The sequence below is a fragment of the Selaginella moellendorffii genome, unplaced genomic scaffold (assembly GCF_000143415.4).
Source record: "Selaginella moellendorffii unplaced genomic scaffold, v1.0 SELMOscaffold_28, whole genome shotgun sequence".
NCBI classification, from domain to species: domain Eukaryota; kingdom Viridiplantae; phylum Streptophyta; class Lycopodiopsida; order Selaginellales; family Selaginellaceae; genus Selaginella; species Selaginella moellendorffii.
The window spans coordinates 1,169,112-1,180,202 of record NW_003314289.1 but is presented as its reverse complement, the minus strand read 5'-3'; the positions used below and the strand labels follow the sequence as shown (position 1 = coordinate 1,180,202).

Sequence of the window (11,091 nt, the reverse complement as noted above, 5' to 3'; positions counted from 1 at the left end):
TGGCTGAGGCATTTTATGTTTTGACGTCTCGATTGGGGATATGCCACACTTTCACAAGTGCTTATCATCCACAATCAGACGGTATGGTGGAACGGCTTGTTCGGACATTCAAAGGGATAATTGCGAAGTATGTGAACTTTCAACATTCAGATTGGGATGGTTATTTTGCCGTCTCTTTGGTATGCATATGTTACAAGGGTGCAGAGTTCTGTTGGTGCTTCACTATATAAACTCCTATATGGTCATGATCCAATATTACCAACGGAGCTGGGTTTACCTTCGCGATTGCCACAAGCTGCTGATGCTAGATCATGGGATCAGTATTTGACGAGCATTCTTCCACTTGTCCAAGCAGAGTCTGCCAAACACTTAGGCCGCATACAAGTGGGACAACAACGGCGCTACAACTCTTATCATCATCCACCTGCAGAGTACAAAGTGGATGATTTGGTGTTAGTCCGTTTTCTCCATCTTACGGTACGTGGTTTATCTAAGGGGCTTCTTGCACAATGGAAAGGACCGTATTGGGTGTTGCGGCAAGTTGGACCACAAGTTTATGAGGTTCGGCATAACGTTCAGCAGGCCAATCGTCCAGAGATTGTGCATGTGCAGCGGCTGAAACACTTCATACAAAGGGATTAGGAGGAGTTAATACCACCTACAAATCTACCGATGCCTCCTCCTGACGTTCCTCCGGATCCCAGCCCATCTTCTAGAGAACCCTGATGATTATCCCAAGAGGAGAGGATGATTTGAGGGCCAAGTGTATGGTTACGATGCCGTATACTAATATTAGCATAGTGGGATTTTGGTAGCCATTAGATTGGTTTCAATCTGGACCACTCGCTTCTATATATAAGTTAGGGTTTTTGGGCTAATTGATATGCACATTTTTGTATTCCCTCTCTATATTCCAAGCACTCAGTGTGCAAATTGAATTATAATAAATAATATCTTTGTAAAACAAAAAAAGTATAACCACTGTTTTTAATAAAATAATATTATAGTAATAAAAATAATAATTTGCTACACTTTGCATGTAGCAACGGTTGTTTTGCTTAATAGTAATTTTATTTTTACTTCTTAATCCAATTGATCAAACAAAAGTTTATAATTATAAACGTGTTTATATTTATAAACACAAGATTAATCTTATTCCATGTCAACCATTAGATGGTAGAATAAAAACGAATATACTAGAAATTGTTTAAGAAAGTTTATAAATTTTAAACATGTTTATAAATTATAAATACAAAATTAATTTAAATAAATAACAACTATTAGATGGTAAAATATCTTAGAGTATCCAAACATATTTTAAGTATATTCATTACCATCTTAAGCAAACCAAATAAGAATTATGTAAGCTACAAATTAATCAATAATAATACTAAGTATTATTTAGTATTAATATAATTTAAAGAAATTAGTGGCTAGCGTTCTTGCACTGCTTGTGACGCACTGTTATAGCGTGGAAGCAATGGTGTGCGCTAGCAACATCTAACGAATGTAGGTGGATCGGGGAGTCATCCATGATGAGAAAGAAGAGCAACGTTGATGCCTTGGCATACTCGACCGATGCTCGCCCTCGCTTCTCCAGGATCTCGTCCACTGCCCCGGCTCTCCCTGCCGCCAGCGCTGCCTGATAGATTATCTCCGCCGCATCTGGCAGCGCCTGATCCGAGCTCCTGTCGAGATTCGCCGCTACGGCCTCGGCTTCGTCCAGGGCGGCCGAGAAATCCTCCAAGAGCTGGGGCGTGGTGGCAATGCTCAAGGCGCGCTTGAGCGATCCAAGCACGGCGAGGCAGAGCGAGAGGGATTCAAGCTTCTTACTGTCTTGTAGCTTGAATCTTGCCACTTCGCCGAGCAATTTGGCGCAGATTCGCAGGGTTTCGCTGCGCTCCAGATCTTCCTTGCTCGAATTCTTGCTCGGTGGATGCGCACGCGGCGGCGGCGGTGCTGGCTTTGGAATCGGGCAGTGAGGATGCTTGTTCTTTGAAGAGCTGGGGCTAGACACCATCACATACTCTCTGGCAATCCTCTCTTCAATCGAGTCCATCAGTGGATTCCTCCCTCTCACAGGCCGCTGGCGATCCCCGGGGATCGTCTCCAGTGGCCGTGGCGCTCGGTGTAAGATCACAACGCTGTCGGCTTTTAATTCATCGCAAACCAGTGCAGCTTTGCTCGATCCTCGCAGGAACTTGTGATTGAAGAACTCCTCGAAAGATATCCTCTCCAAGGGATTCTTCCTCAGCAGCCCCTCGCAAAGATCGCGGCAATCCGGATCCCAGCAATCCTCTCCTCGAAACTGGACCTTGTTCCCGAGCTTGCGGAAGAGATCTTCGCTACTGCAGGCCTCGAACGGCCTCCGCCCAGTGATCATCTGGTAGAGCATCACCCCGACGCTCCAGAGATCGGCCTTGGCGTCATACTTGTTGTGCGAGATCACTTCCGGGGCCATGTAGAGATACGTTCCACACATCGTTTGCGCCATTCCTTGCGGCTGGAGCTTCCTCGCCAGCCCAAAATCCGTGAGCTTCACCACGATCTCTTCTCCCTCTGGATCTGACCCCGGCGCGACCTTGTTCTTGAGCAGGAGATTGTGGGGCTTGAGGTCCCGGTGGATCAAGTTCATCCTCCGGAGCTCTTGGAGCGCCGCCGATAGCTGGAGCATGATCGTCCTCGCGACCCCAGCGCTGAGCTTCTTGTTGAGGTGAATGTAGTGATCCAGATCGCCACCCTCGCAGAACTCCATCACCAGGTACTTCGTGGAGAGCTCGTCGTGCTCATCGTCGCTGATCATCCTCAGGAGCTTGACGACGTTTGGATGTGCGATCGATTTCATGATGGCTTGCTCCTGCGCGATCAGTTCCAGCTGCTGGCGGAGCTGATCCATCCGCGGGACGATCACCTTGATCGCGACGATCTCGCCAGTGATCTTGTGCATAGATTTCCATACCGTGGCAAACGATCCAACGCCGATCTTGTGAAGCAACCGATATTCTCCCACGTCTTCCATAAACCCTAGACGTGGTCTAAAGGGTTCTAGGGGGGTTTATATCTCGGCCTTTGAAAAAGGGGGTCTCGGGCTCGAATCTAGGTCAAACCAATGCCGCTCTTGCGCGATCTTGTCCAGCACCGCCAATGGTACGCAAAGGTCGCCATCGTCTCGGCGATTTTCGGCGCGGCGATCGAGGGTTTCATGATCAAGACGGGCTTCTGTAAGTACCCCGCATCCATCCCTTGCTGCTCGAATCGGATTCCGGATTGTTGAGAGGAATTTGCGCTCCAGATGACAAGGTGACCCTGATCGAGGCGCAGCGGCGCGCGGAGCTCCACCAAGCGCTGCGGGAGGGCGGCCAGCAGCAGCTGAGCTACCAGGAATTTAAATCCCTGCTCAATGAGAGATTTGGGGGATCCTCGTCGTGAAAATTTAGGGTTCCTGATGGCGTGAGAGAAAGAGAAACATGACCGCCACGTGTCTATGCCCATGGCGGCGGCGCCACGTGGGTCCCACCCGTAGGCTGGTTGGCGCCGGATCTAGGCGGCTAGAAGTTTCTCTCTAAAACGCCCCCCGGCATTCAAAACGACGACCGTACACGACCGCCACCACACAAACGTGCCGTACGGGCGGGAGGTTTAAGGTTTAGGGCGATGGCTCAAACGGCACGGACAGCTCCGGGTTTGGGTTAATGTGGCCAATTTAGGCCATCCCCCTTTTTTATTTCCCTCGCCGCGATAGATCGATCGATCGATCGATCCTAGATAGGGAAGCGGGATTCTTGGCCGGCCAGCAGCGGGATCGTCGATCGCGCCAGCGGCGCCATGCATTCATCCGCGGCATCGTCATCCAGCTTTTCTCGCGACGATCTTGGGAGCCGAGGTCTCGATTACGCGCTGCTGGATCCCGGCAAGAACGGCACGCCGCCGCTGATCATGTCCAGGGATTTCCAGATCGCAGCCGACCGCGACGACGACGGCGCAATGTACACTAGCGCGATGGGAGCGGCGCCTTTCGTGTACGATCACCACCAGGCGGCAGCGGCGTGGCATCAGCATCACCTGGTAAACAATTCCTCCTTCCTAGAATACGATCGCAGCAATCGGTTCCAGCAAGACGCTGTGGATGACGATAATCTCGACATGGTAGCGCTCTTCCAGCAGCGGCTTCTTCTCCAGCAACAGATTGCCGAGGAGAGGGCTCGCCAGAGGCAGCAGCAGCAAAAGCTGATGATCGACGCCGCCTTCTACGCTGGGCAGCAGCACGGTGATCAGTTCTATGGCAATCCAGGGGCAGCAGGAGGATTCTACTCTCACCATCGCGCCAATGGCGGTGGCGGTGTAAGATATTCTTCGCTGGAGAATCCTCTTGCCAGGCAGGTACAGCAATTGGCAGCGCTCCGGAATTTTTGGTGCTCGTCCGAGCAGCGTTACCAGGAAGCACTTCAAGCGTCAGGGAATCTGGAGGGGTCTCCTCGCTCTGGAGCTGGCAGCGCTAGGAATGTGTGTCGGTTCTACTTACAGGGAGTTTGTAGCCGGGGAGAGAACTGCCCGTTTCTTCACACCACGGCCAGGGATCAACCTTCTTCGCTGGCTGCGTCCATGGCGGAGAGATCGCTCTCGGGCAGGAAAGCGCCGTCGATTAAGGGGTTGTCCAACTCGTTTGCGTCGATGAGTTTGGCCCGGAGGAAGGTTGCCCGTGACGATGAGACGAGCAGTGAGAAGCGCTCGGCGAGCACCGAGTCGCAGGAGAGTGATCTTAGCGGGGAATTCAGGGGGCTCTACGATTCGACGCAACAGCAGCAGCAGAAGTTTACGTCGCTGGAGGAGATTGAGGGGCGGATTTACGAGACCGCCAAGGATCAGCACGGCTGCCGGTTCTTGCAGAAGAAGTTTAGTGAGGGGAGTTTGGAGGAGATTGACAAGATCTTTGCGGAGGTGATTGATCACCTTGTAGACTTGATGACTGACCCTTTCGGGAACTACCTCGTCCAAAAACTCCTGGAGGTTTCCAACGACACGCAGCGCAGGGAGATTTTGCGTGGCGTCACCAGAAACGGGGAGCTCGTCAACATCTCCTTGAATATGCACGGGTATGATGTTGAGAGACCGAGAGAAAAAGGAAGAAAATAGAGAATTTTTCATGACTGACTGACTGTGTTTCTTCCTTTTTTTTCTTTTCCAATCACTAACTCTTGTGTCTGTTGCTGTTTGCAGTACACGTGCTGTTCAAAAACTGATAGAGACACTCAAGTCGCCAGAGCAAGTTTCCATGGTGACAAGCTCGCTCATGCAAGGCGTAGTGACTCTTATCAAGGATTCTAATGGAAATCATGTCGTCCAGAAATGCTTGCAAAAGCTCAGTAACGAAGATATCCAGGTACGAGCAGTGCCAAAGATTTCTCGTTTTCGTTGACAACTCTCTGATCGCAGTTTATTATTGATGCGGCGGCACGGCACTGTGTGGATATTGGTACACACAGGCATGGCTGCTGCGTACTCCAGCGCTGTATTGACTTTGCCTCGGGAACACAGTGCCATTTTCTTGTTTCCGAGATCGCCGCAAATGCTCTGATTCTTTCGCAAGACCAATACGGGTACAGCACTTACACTTGGGTTTTGCCTTAACTTTAAACGCCGTCCTTTCCCTTTTGCAGTAACTATGTCGTTCAGTACATCCTCGACCTCGAACAATCTTGGATAACTCTGGACGTCATCTACAGGCTGGAAGGGAACTTCGCGTTGCTCGCCATGCAAAAGTTTAGCAGCAATGTCGTGGAGAAGTGCCTCAAGCAGTCGTCCGAGGACTCGCGCGCTCTGATCATTCGCGAGATCATCACCAGCTCCCTGCTGAGCCAGCTGCTCCAGGATCCTTTTGCGAACTACGTCATCCAGTGTGCTCTCTCTGTCGCAAAGGTACCTCAAAGAAAAAAGCGATTTTTGCTCCATCTCGTGCTTGGAAACGTTTGCAGGGATCTTTACACACGGCGTTAGTGGACGCTATTCGCCCACACGTTCCAGTGCTACGCAGCAGCCCTTTCGGGAAGCGCATTCTTTCCCGGGCTAACATCAACAAGAGGTGAGAGCAAAGCTCGGGGACTTTGCTACTTCGCGCGCGAGGTACATTACGAACGCTCTCACTCAGCTCTAGTCTTTCTTTCCTCTTTCACTTTGGAGTCGGGCATGTATAATCAGTCACAGGCCGCACATCTGACACACAAAAGTTGCTACATTCGAAGCTATGGAAGGAAAAAACATCCCAAAAAAAAACGAGGAGGTCCAAGTAACAGTATTTGTACCAAGTTTTATATAAGATCACACGGGGATGGGCGGGGGCTTGTATGAACAATACTTATTATTATAGGAGGAGGGGAAGGGGAACATGCATAATTTTACATCGTCGTTCGTTGTTGTTGTCAATCAATTCAATCAATCAATCAAAAACATATAATGGATCAATTCTGGTCGTCGTCGCGGACGTGCACGAATGTGCTCCCTCTGTTCCCTCTGCTAATTCTCATCCTCTTGTCCAGATACCTGAAAGAACAAAAAAGGTGGTGACGGAATGTACGTCAAAGAGACAGAATATGCCGCGGGTGGTGGCAGAATATCTGTCGAGGTGACAGAATATGCTTACGTCAGCTCTACGTAGCCGGCGCCTTCGATGTTGAGAGGAACCGAAACCGATCCGCCCAACAGCTGTACGGCCGCGCCTTGTATCCGTACATGACGCCGCGTTTTGGAGGTGGCTCTGGATTTAGCACGTTAATGGTAATCTAATCGTAATTATGAATGGAAGACAAAGTGCTTACTCTGACGTTGCTCTGGCTTTCAGGCTCAGAAATCCGGGCAGCAGCTCTACCAGATTTTCGAGATCGCCGCTTGCTGCTTTAACAATCTGCAGCCACATTCTTTATGTAAATATGTATGGATCTTTGTACCTATAGATCTTTTCGTCTTCTTAAATTAGCATCAACACTCAAAACTTACTTGCCAGCTTGGGAGGCCCGACGTGAGTTTTTGCAGCCAGTTTGCGTCGCTGCCCTGTTACAAAACTTGCCAAGTATTTTAGAAAAGGTGTGAAAGTAATTTGTGAGTTACTTGTGAGCTCCAAACTAGTCTCCACTTCCCTGCCAATGCATCCAGTTCTGCCGGGGACTCGGTCGAGTTGAGCTCAACCAGCTCTTCAATCACCTTCAAGATCAAACAAATACAAGTCTTGAAAGAAACTAAGATCTCGTTTCTTAGACCTTTTCAACGTCCTTTTTTGAGGATATAGCTGCAAGCAGCCGCTGTCGAGGGTCCAAGGTCTTTTGCAGGACAAAGGTTGTCCCCTGGAGAAACCAATGTGATAGTGATATACTAATTGTCTAATTGTGTACCTTGTTGCCTCTTGAGATTCGAATATTTCCAGAGGGAGAGAGATAAGTTGTGTCGAGCCATCCTTTGGCCTCGTCGCCCAGCAAACGGAAAGGAACCGGGTATGGAACTTTGAATGGAAGGAACGAGAAAGAGAATGCGGCCCGGTCGAAACGAAAGTTGATCCTTTTGGAGCTAGCAACTGAGGCTTCGGCCTGGAAGATTTCTCCAAAGTTAAAGAAACGAGCAGACTATGTTTGCTTACCTCCACTTTGAGCTCACCAATTTTCTCAGAAAACTTTACAGTGTTTGACACTCTTTGATCACTGCGATCGCTGAGTTTGATGTCTTGGAAAACTGTAAATGCATCCACTCCCACAAAAGTCCTCTACAAAAAAGTCCAGGCAGTGAATAAAATGAACGAATGGTTGTAGTAGAAGGTTTAACTTGAATCGGGGATGCAGTGCTGGGCCTTGTTGTGTACATTAATCTCCATAGGCCTTCGATCAACTCCGACTTTGTCTGCACAAATCAAATCATCAAAATCTCACTCTTTTCTTCGAATCACTCACAGGTTCTTCGATGCCTCCTTCCGACTCAAGTGCTGTCACAGCATTCGCAATTGCCTGGCCAAAAAATACAGTATAATTCAAATATAGTTTTGGTAAAAAAAAACGAACAATGATGTAATTCACCTTGAGTTGTTCTTGGCTTGCACTCCGGCCTCGCCCTCCAACTCCAACCAACGCATCAATCAGGGCCTCCTCGCCAGTAGCTGCTGCTGCTGCTACCAAAGAAATCTTAAATCTTCTCAAACGAGACAATGGCCATGGTCGATTCTTCAAAGAAGCACAAACTCCTCCTCCATCTCTCCACAGCCTTGCTCTCTCAATCCCACACACACCACTTTGCGCCATAGCAGCAAGCAACTTCCTCCACACAAAAGCATACAACGCAAAATATCTCTTTTTGATTGATTTACAGACGATATCATGGTTTGTACAATATACTATCGTGTTACTCGTCGATATATATCGTGTCTTGCTTGAACAATCCTCCCAGCACACTCTTCTTTCCTGCCGAGCTTTGAGCCTTGCTCGTCTCTCTCGGAGCCTTCGTCCTCATCGCTGGCGGTGGTGGCGGTGGTGGCGATCGTCTCTTTGGAGGACTTGGGGTCTTCGTTTTGGAAAAAGGAACTTTCTTTGCTGGCGATGGAGTCTCGGCTGATGATGCTGTGTCCTTGCTCCTCTTAAACAAGTTTCCCAGACCAAACTTTGGCTTCTCTTCTTCCTCCTCCTGACTCTCTTCTTCTTTCTTGGCAGCCACTGTGCCTCTCTTGAAGAAACCACCGAAGCCATTCTGGGATGTCCCGCTGCTCTCCAAATCGTCTTCTTCCTCGGCCGGAGGACCAGCCACTGTGCCTCGCTTGAAGAAACCACCGAAGCCATTCTGCGATGTCTCGCTGATGGAAGCTCCAATATCCTTCATCTTTGCCCCCAGAGCTTCCAGCGACGCTGCCGCGGCCTTGGCTTTGTCTTTGGCTTTTTGAGCGTTGGCAACCGCCTGTGCTTCCTGTTTAGCCAGCTCCTTTGCCTCTTCCTCCAGCTCGTTGGCGAGAGCAGCGGCATCCTTCGCTTCTTCCAGCGCTTTCTTGGCTTCGGCCTCTGCCTGCTCCCGAAGCTGTCTCTGCCGCTCTTCGGCCTCCGCTTTGTCTCGCGCCTCCGCCAATGCAGCTCGTCTTCCATCCTCTGGTATAGCACTGGCACGGGCGCGGGTTAGAAGAATCATACAGAGGAAGGAAAAGATAACTTGAGCACCTTAGTAGTTCTTCAATGGGCTTGGATGCTCCAGGTTCAACAGTGGCAACCTCGACCACCTAAAACGCAAAGCCAAACTTTGTAACGAACTCCCCTTTTACGTATTACGTGCATGGGAACGGGAACTAACCTTGTTCTCTGCTATGGCAATGTTTGCAAAGATCCCCGCTACAACAGACGCGAGTTGAGACTTCGATACCTGGAACACAAGAAACTCCAATGCGTAAGAAGAGAAAAGGAGCAAGCTGTTTCGATCGGTACCTTTCCCGTGCCTTGGTTATACGTCCCTTCAGACAGCAGCACTACATTCTCTCCGTCGGGGCTGAAATCATCCACACCCTCGGTGGAGCTCACCTTGACAAACGTAAACCTCAGCTCCGTGTCCACAACACTATCGAGCAACGAATCAGTCGAGACTTCTGCACCCTTGCTGAACAACTTACTGAAGAAATCCGTGATCAAGGCCAGCGGACCGCCGCCGCTGCTCGACACACCGCCAGCCTCGGCCACCACCACAACATGCCCCACCTGTGCTACACTGGCCGCCTCTAGAACTTGGAGGGCATCCTTTGCCGAGACTTTCCCCCGAGGACCATCCTCCGAGGGACCGACCGTCACCACCACCTTCCCTGCGTTCCCTATAGCCTTTGCTATCGACTCTACGTCCTTGAAATCGAATTCCACTGCGTTGATCTTCCGTGCTTCGTCCCTGCTGATCACCTGCGCGCCGGAGAACACTGTGAGAAATCTCCTCCAACGGATATAAACCAAACTATCTTTCCACTCACCCCATACTGCGTAGCGAACTCCGCGAGCTGCTGGGCGAAGTAGAGATCGCGGACACCTCCACGGACTGTGAATCCACTCCGGAGTAGCTGCTGCGAGACTCTAGCGCCGATCTGACCAGTTGCTCCAGCCACAAACACTGTCTTAGCGTCGGGAGCTCGGCGAAGAAGACCCAGTGACAAAGCGAGCTCTTTCTTGGTTCCACTCTTAGCCGGGGGAGAAGATTTGTCCCTCCTGGAGGCGAGATTTAAGAGCTGCGTCCCGAAATTCAGAGCGCCATTCGATGATTCCTGCTCGCCATCGCTGCCTTCCTCGTCTTTGATCTTCTTTCTGGTGCCACCCAAAGGGAATCTCTTGGTGCCGCTGCTGCTGCTGCTGCCATCAATCGCCTTGCCCCGGGCGCATACAATCGTTACGCGCGATTGCCTGTTCTTGGCACTCCGGCCGGGAAATGTGGCCAGGCAGTAGCTCCCATTGCCCGCGCTGCGCAGCGATCCCACTTCCAGCAGCATTGTCGGCGCGAAGAGGGAGCTGTGATATCCTTCCTTACCGGTAGATCCTCAATCCAGACGGGCGCATTGCGTTGGATGACCAGCGTCTCCTCCAGACCGACCTATTCTTCCGCCATGGCGAAGCATATCCGTTTGATTCCTCAAAATAATGCCAATAAGGAACCGCCACGTGGCGTATAGATAAACTACCACAGCCGTAGATCGCCACACCAATCCTATGGAACAATAAACTTTAAAGTTGCGAATTTGTAAGTAGCTGTCGAGCACGCCGCCGGCAATCCTTTATCCTCAATCCGCAAAACTCCTACACGAATTCAAGAGCACAGCTAGATCCGGCTTGCTAGTCGAGGAATTCGATCGTCAACACTCTCCCAGCCCGTCCCAAGAGATCAACCATGCAAGTGTAGTGATCTCTCGAGGGTTCTATCCCAAACTCGCTCCAGCGAACATGCAAACAAAACCACCGTGAAAGTGCCTTGACGCCACCTTGCTACATCTTTCCAAAAACCACGATTTCTGGCAATCACCGTGTTGAGCGTGCATGGCCACCATCCACGTCCAGGAGACACGATCATCCGCTCAAACACTTTCCGGAGACATCCACACTTCTCATAAGT

General features: G+C 50.2%; 4 protein-coding genes across 6 annotated transcripts; 1 reads left to right on the top strand and 3 right to left on the bottom strand.

Moving 5' to 3' along the window:
* Positions 1-1,426: 1,426 nt before the first annotated feature.
* On the bottom strand, positions 1,427-3,019 carry LOC9645298 (serine/threonine-protein kinase ATG1a). Its single transcript, XM_002975524.2, has one exon. It carries the CDS (start codon positions 3,017-3,019, stop codon positions 1,427-1,429), a length of 1,593 nt encoding a protein of 530 aa, XP_002975570.2.
* A 76-nt stretch (positions 3,020-3,095) lies between these two features.
* LOC9630394 (pumilio homolog 12) lies at positions 3,096-6,311 on the top strand. The gene is made up of 6 exons (XM_002975705.2): positions 3,096-3,221; positions 3,293-5,093; positions 5,218-5,380; positions 5,434-5,597; positions 5,658-5,916; positions 5,973-6,311. The coding sequence occupies exons 2-6, from the start codon at positions 3,826-3,828 to the stop codon at positions 6,081-6,083; spliced, it is 1,965 nt and encodes a 654-aa protein (XP_002975751.2). The 5' UTR covers positions 3,096-3,221; positions 3,293-3,825; the 3' UTR covers positions 6,084-6,311.
* Positions 6,312-6,400: 89 nt separating this feature from the next.
* On the bottom strand, positions 6,401-8,308 carry LOC9630393 (probable plastid-lipid-associated protein 12, chloroplastic). 3 transcript variants are annotated; one of them, XM_002975523.2, is made up of 11 exons: positions 8,055-8,308; positions 7,932-7,985; positions 7,807-7,881; positions 7,625-7,747; positions 7,383-7,574; positions 7,251-7,334; positions 7,102-7,194; positions 6,991-7,044; positions 6,813-6,898; positions 6,638-6,751; positions 6,401-6,537 (listed from the first exon to the last, which is right to left on the bottom strand). In XM_002975523.2, exons 1-11 carry the CDS (start codon positions 8,274-8,276, stop codon positions 6,456-6,458), a joined length of 1,179 nt encoding a protein of 392 aa, XP_002975569.1. In that variant the 5' UTR covers positions 8,277-8,308; the 3' UTR covers positions 6,401-6,455. The 3 variants fall into 3 exon arrangements, 2 of the variants coding, with proteins under 2 accessions (XP_002975569.1, XP_024536312.1); XM_024680544.1 differs by lacking the exon at positions 6,401-6,537 and having other exon boundaries at positions 6,991-7,055; positions 8,055-8,304; XR_002992997.1 differs by lacking the exon at positions 6,401-6,537 and having other exon boundaries at positions 6,714-6,751; positions 6,813-6,941; positions 8,055-8,304.
* A 1-nt stretch (position 8,309) lies between these two features.
* Positions 8,310-10,584, bottom strand: LOC9630392 (protein plastid transcriptionally active 16, chloroplastic). The gene is made up of 5 exons (XM_002975522.2): positions 9,965-10,584; positions 9,438-9,896; positions 9,307-9,375; positions 9,177-9,235; positions 8,310-9,118 (listed from the first exon to the last, which is right to left on the bottom strand). The coding sequence occupies exons 1-5, from the start codon at positions 10,472-10,474 to the stop codon at positions 8,377-8,379; spliced, it is 1,839 nt and encodes a 612-aa protein (XP_002975568.2). The 5' UTR covers positions 10,475-10,584; the 3' UTR covers positions 8,310-8,376.
* Between the last annotated feature and the right edge of the window lie 507 nt (positions 10,585-11,091).